The sequence below is a fragment of the Fukomys damarensis genome, unplaced genomic scaffold, assembly GCF_012274545.1.
Source record: "Fukomys damarensis isolate Sample0158 unplaced genomic scaffold, DMR_v1.0_HiC HiC_scaffold_39, whole genome shotgun sequence".
NCBI classification, from domain to species: domain Eukaryota; kingdom Metazoa; phylum Chordata; class Mammalia; order Rodentia; family Bathyergidae; genus Fukomys; species Fukomys damarensis.
In genome coordinates, this window is record NW_022900951.1 from 96661842 (window position 1) to 96668267 (window position 6426).

Genomic DNA, 6426 nt, shown 5'->3' on the forward strand with positions numbered 1-6426 from the left:
GCCCCCTTCCTTCACTGCTACTCTCACCTCATCTTAGAGTTCCTTCCTCTTGTTTGAGTCCAGTCCACTTACATTTCTTCACCCCTCTTCCCAGCATGCATCAGGCACTCTCAGGTGTTGCACTTGGTGCTGTTCTTGGAACACCCTTCTCCTATCTGGCTGCTTCATTTAGGTCTCTGACCGAATGTCACCAAATCTGAAGAGGCCCTCCTTGACCATCCTATATAACATTCCTGTGTCCCTGCACTCTTTCCCCTCTCACTTGCCCTGATGGCTTTTATGTGTGTGTATATGTGTAAATCTGCCTACTACTGCCTCTCATGTAAGTTTTATGAGAGCAGGAACTTGTGGGCTTTTGCCATGGCTATATTTACCGTGCTTAGATTAATGGCTTTCAGGTACTGGGTGCTCAAGGCATGTGCTCAATGGATGTCCACAGCCACCAGCCTCTCCCATGGACTACAGTACCACCCTCCCAGCTGAACTCCTGGCCTCCCGTCTGCTTCTCTTCAGGCCATTCACCGCACTGTGCCATTATGTCAAGAGTTCTTATCAAATCATCTCACTTTCCTTCTTAAAATCCTTTCATGGCTGGGTGGCACACATCTGTAGTCCCAGCACCCAGTAGGCTGAGGCAGGAGGATTATCAGGAGTTCGAGGCCAGCCTGAACTAAATAGTGAGGGTACATACTACCCTGTCAAAAAACACAAACAAAAGCAAACCGAAATAAACAAACAAAAAAATCCCAAACTCTTTGATGGTGTCCCTTTGCCCTTCAGATAAAGTCCTGAAAGCTGGGCTGCTTTGAGTTCTTAGCTGAAGTCAGTCTCTTAGATCAGGTCCTTAGTAGATACTTGTCCGTCCGCCTGGGATACTTTCTCCCACTCACCTTTCAGGTGTCAGTTCGAGGCTCCTTTCCTCCCACCAGGATAGCTCTTTTGGAGTCCAGCTGGTTTCATCTCTGCTGGCTGCTGGGTACTTGCCTCCCTCACCATATTTAGTATTTTTAATTTGTAAGAACAGCTATTTCGTTTCCAATGAAATGAAGTTGCATCATTTAATTAAAGGTGGTAAAATATTTGACTTTTTAAAAAATGTAGGGCTGGGGATTTAGATCAGTGGTGCTGCCACCTACCTCACAAGTGCAAATCCTGAGTTTGATCCCTGGTACCCCCCCCACCAAATGTAGTCATAGCTTATAAACATGAAAAACACTTTGAGTACACCACTGCGTGACATGCCCTTGTGGAGTAATGGTGTCTGTTAAGAATCTGCTGAATTCTTTGGATCCCAAGAATAATGACCATCTAGAGGTGTTTTGTAGTTTTTTTTTAGACTGGGGATTGAACTCAGGACCTTGCACTTACAAAGCAGGCAGCAAAACTACTGAGCTAAATCCCCAGCCCTTGTTTCATAGTCTTTCAAATTTCACAGGCCATGAATAGTTTCTCTGGTGTAAGAAACTGAAAGTGAAAGTAAGGATCAAAAGGCATAATAGGTATTGTGAAATAGGAAGAAAAGGACCAAAGGGGAAGGGGAAGTGGGAGGGTAGGGGAAAGGAAAGAAGGGAAAGGAATAAATATCAGAAAATGAAAAAAAAAAGGAAACAAAGTCTTTATAAACAGGGAGGGGGGGAGAGGTTGAAGGGAAGGCAGGGGGATGGGGAAAAATAAGAACCAAGACAGATTATGTAAAGGTGCAAACTTCCAATTAAAAAAAAAAAGACTCACAGGCTGGTATTTAAGAACCTATAGAACAGGAAACAAATGTCATCTTTCTCCACTTTTTTCTCAGCTCTTTAAGATGAATTTGCTTTATGCTCCTTGATTTTTTTCTATCCCTTCTCAGCTAGTCATCAGTGGAATTCCTTCTCTTTCATCTTCTGTACTCCTTCCTAGATCTTTTCTTTCAGCTTTTACTGTCGGTGAGGATTCAAAGTTTATCTTTTCCCATAAAGCTTCATTCTACCTTTGAATAAATTTTAAAGTATACTCAGGGATAGTTAAAAAATGAGCACTTTTGTGGTTCTTTTGCTACTCATTGCCATATTTCTATGACCTTTCTCCTTTGTGTTGCATAGCAATTTACTCTCCTGCTTCTCCACCCACCTCTACAGTATCCACTTTCCTGTTTCCTATCCCATTTCTTCCTCTCATTCTTTAAATGTTGTTTCTTAATTGATGTGTAAGTCCTTTTCCCAGCACATTTCTCATGTATCCCCATACTTTATACATTCTTTTACAGAGCGTATAATATTCTATCAAGTGAGTTCATCTCTGAACTCCAAGGCTGGGACTGGGTTAATCATCAGCAATCAGCCCCATGCACTCTTTTCTTGAACTCAGTGCACTTGTCATTGCTTAATGTCCAGAGACCAGGATTTCGGTTTATCTGATTCAATGCTACCCCCTGCATCAAGCACAGTGCTTGAGATTAGCTGTTAAGAGTAACTTTAAATATTCACAAATGTGAATATAAACACTTTAACCCAGTTTATTCTTGCATTTTTTTCTGGTATCAGCTCTAAGCATTTTATTATTTTTGCTAGTATTGGGTATGGAACCCAGGACCATAAGCATGCTAGGCAAGCACACCACCACTGAGCTACATCCCCAGGCTCCAAATTCTTATCAATAAATATTTGCTAATTACTTAGCCTAACTGTCCTCCCTACCTCATCTTTCATCTCCCCCAAAACTTATAAATGCAACCTCAGTAATAGTAAAAAGAACAAAGACTGATTGTGTTCCCCTGTTCACACCTCTGCTATGTCTCCACTACTTACAGAATACAGGGAAGCTCCTGGGTTTAGATTTGAGGATTTGGCCCTAATCTCTGTTTTTTTTTTCCTTCCATACCAGGAATTGAACTCAGGACCTTGGGCTTGCCAGACAAGCATGGTGCCACTGAGCTACAGCCATTTATTTTTCTGAGACAGGGTCCAGACTCGTCTTGACCAACCCCTCTTCCTTAGTATATGCTTGCAATACATATTATATTCAGGGCTGGGAATTTAGCTCAGTGGTGCCGCCTCCTGCTTCGCAAGCACAAGGACCCGAGTTCGATCCCTGATACAAAAATTAAAAACAACACAAAAGACAAACATAATATTTTCATTGTGGGGAACCGGTACATATACATACCACACTAATTTCCCTTCTTAAATCTCTGGTCTTATTTATTAAAAGCTTACTGTATGTCAGCCGGGGATTTAGCTCAATAGTGCTGCTGCCTGCCTCACAAGCACAAGGTCCTGAGTTCGATCCCAGGTACCAAAAAAAAAAAAACAACAAAAAAAACTTACTGTATGTCAAGCACTAGATTAGTCACTGAATCCACAGACTAGTTGGGAAGACAGGTACATTGACTAACTTTAACAAGGTATGATCAGATCTATTAGAGGGTCTGTGACAACATCACAGTTGTAGGCAATGGATTATAGAATACTAGGTTTGTGGCCAGGCATGGTGGTCCACATCTGTAATCCCAGCATTCTGGGAGGCTGAGGCAGAACTGCAAGCCCAAGCCCAGCCTGGGCAATTTAGCAACTTAGTGAAACCCTGTCCTAAAAAAACAAAACAAACAAAAAAACAGAAAAAGGGCTTGGGATGTGTCTCAGTACAAAGGCCGGGGGTTCAATCCCGAGTACTGAAAGGACCCCAAATCTACTAGGTTTTTGCCCTTTGCCAGTTCACAAGCTCCATCTAAAACTGCAATGTCCAGTAGGGTGGTCACTAGCCACTTTCAAGTACTCAACAGCTACCCGAGGCAGCATATTGGACAACACAGAGCATTTCCATCATCCATGGAAGTAGGTACTTTTTTTGGTTTTTTGAGACAGGGTCTATGTAGCTGAGACTGACCTGGAACTCACTATGTAGCCCAGGCTGGTCTTGATATGGGTACTTTTAAAGAGGGGAAGGCACACTTCGCATAAATGCACACTGTGGTGCTACTAGCTACTAGCCCCCAACTCAGTGCCCCATAACACCATAGCTGGCATGTATTTCAAAGTAGTACTGCCTCCCAAGACAGATAATGCATCAAACTATCTTTTGAAAACTATTAAGTGGTACAGAAATGATATATAATAAATGGGTTCAGTTCTTGCTTTCATCACAACTTTGGTCACTTCAAGTAAATTCTAGCTCTTTTCTTGCACTTTTCCCATTCCCTTAATTTATTCCAGAAGGTCCTGAAAAGACACACAGGCTGTTTATCCCAGGGTTAAAAATCTAGATAACACCTACCTTGAAGCTTTTAACCCAGGACACTACTTCACTATCTGCCTTCTCTGTCACTTCCCCCCCTCCCCGCCAAAACAAGGACAAGAATTCATATTTTTCAAAAGAACAGCAAAATATTTATTTTGAGACTTCAGAATTATGGAAATCCTAAGTAATGGGAACTGGAGCCTCATCAGGGTCTTCTGGGAAATCGGAAACACCACCCTCTGCAGCATCTCGATGCTTTCCCAGTTTAGCAATCAATTCTTTCGCTGGATTAAAGACGCCATTGGTCTGCTGGTCACAGACATAGCAGCGCGAGGTGGTTCGGAAATGCTGCAGTGCACAGCTCTCACAGAAATAATGCCTGCACTTGGTGACAACTGGGTTTTGGAAGGTTTGGCGACAGATGAAGCACTTGAATGGTATTTCCTCATCATCACTTCCTACTTCGTAGTTTTCATCCTCATAGACACCATAGCGACCCTCATCAAGTTCACGTTCGATCTGCCACCCGTGCTTGTAATCTGAACGGTCATGGAGGAATTTGCAGCTGTCTCCGAAGCCGCAGAATCCAGTCTCCTTATAGTCCTTACAGATGTCGGGCTGGTAATCCCAGCGCACGGTGGCACGTAGATGCTCAGGCGCTCGAATGGGGCCCTTCCTCACCATCCCGGAAGAAGCGTTGCCCATAGATGTATCCTTGGGTTTCATGTATTTCTGATAATTATTGATTCCCCGATAGATTTTATCATCTTCCTTGCCCCTCAGCTCCTCCTGGATCTTCTGGCTGCGCTCAAAAATGGCTTGTGCGTCCCGTTCTTTTTCAGTGTCTAGCTCGTAGACAGCTGTCGCCCCCATATCCTCAGGCCCCACGGGTTTCGCCGAGCGGGTGGACTTGTAGACCACGCCGAGGCTCTCGGGCTCTTTCTTTTCCTCCTCCGCCTCCTCCTCGCTGCTCAAATCGCCGTAGGCCGCCCTTTTATTAACGCTGCCTCGAGTCCTCTGTATCATTGGATTGTGGATCGCCCGCTTCTTCTCCGGTCGGACTACAGTGTTGCCTTCGTCACTGCTGCTGCCGCTTTCTCCGGGCTCTGGGTCGCACACTGGTCGCTTTCTGCGGCCTGCAGCCCCTTTCCGCCCAGGCTTTTTGAAGAGAAAGGTGCATACCTGGTCTGCTGTCTTTCCTGGAGAAAGCTCCTCTGCCATTTTAGAGTCCCGAGCTCCGAAACTGCTGCAGTACGGTGGATCGCGCCCGGCCTCTTCACGTAACTGCACGTCGCGCGCTCTGCAGAGAAAAGGAACTGATGGAAAAAGTACACGAGAACGACGGCGAGAGCGCGAGCGCCAACTGCTTTTGAGCCCTAGCGGATTCCGTCGCTTCCTCCGGCGACTTACTTGCTACCGCCCTCTAGGGGGCTGCCACGGAGCATACTGGGAAGAAAGCTGAAGCTAGGTCACCTTTGAGAAGAGCGGAGGGTTTCGGTCTAGGTACCCGATCCGAGATGTGGTTCGAGATTCTCCCTGGACTTTCCGTCATGGCCGTGTGCTTGGTCATTCCGGGAGTGGCTACTGCATACATTCACAGGTTCACTAACGGGGGCAAGGTAAGACGGCCTTCACGGTCTGCTGCACGGACTTGCGTTCCCGAAACGGCGGTGGGGTAGGGAGATCTAGGATGGCGTTAACCTCTCTGAGGCGGTAAATACAAAAACCGCCCCGTTCTTTCTTCGTGTTGCCTGAAAGCGGAGGCTTTCGGAGTTCAGCTAGTTTCTGGGTGGAGAAGAGCGGACCCTGGGGCCGAGTAGCGATTGGGGGCTGGAATAGTAAGTTAGAAGAGATAGGTCCGGATTCCTTGGCCGAGGAAGAGGCGATAGTCCTGCCTCACCCCTTCCGCCAACGTCTAGTCACCTTATTTTGGTTTTAATTTCTTACATCCCCTTTTCTAGTTCTTTTCCCCTACACTTAAGTAGGTTTTTCTCCATGATATCTTTTCTTTTCCACTTTGTTTTCCAGGCCTTTAGGAAATCACATCAAGATTTTCTTTTCTTTTTTTTTAAATTGAGTTTATTGGTACATTCTAGGCATACAGTACAGTTACACTCACTACTGGGATCTTGCACCCTCACATGACAGGTCTTGGTTCTCATTTTTCCCCTTGCCCCTGCCCTCCCTTCACCCCCCCTCCCCTCCCCATTT

General features: G+C 45.4%; 2 protein-coding genes across 2 annotated transcripts in view; one reads left to right on the forward strand and one right to left on the reverse strand.

Moving 5' to 3' along the window:
- Positions 1 to 4370: 4370 nt before the first annotated feature.
- Positions 4371 to 5563, reverse strand: Rnf113a (ring finger protein 113A). Its single transcript, XM_010613004.3, has one exon. It carries the CDS (start codon positions 5434 to 5436, stop codon positions 4396 to 4398), a length of 1041 nt encoding a protein of 346 aa, XP_010611306.1. The 5' UTR covers positions 5437 to 5563; the 3' UTR covers positions 4371 to 4395.
- Positions 5564 to 5624: 61 nt separating this feature from the next.
- Ndufa1 (NADH:ubiquinone oxidoreductase subunit A1) overlaps positions 5625 to 6426 on the forward strand; it is a 5453-nt gene continuing 4651 nt past the window's right edge. The window contains exon 1 of the mRNA XM_010613005.3: positions 5625 to 5834. Coding sequence (XP_010611307.1) covers positions 5733 to 5834 — 102 coding nt within the window. The 5' untranslated portion in view covers positions 5625 to 5732. The remainder of the gene's footprint in view (positions 5835 to 6426) is intronic.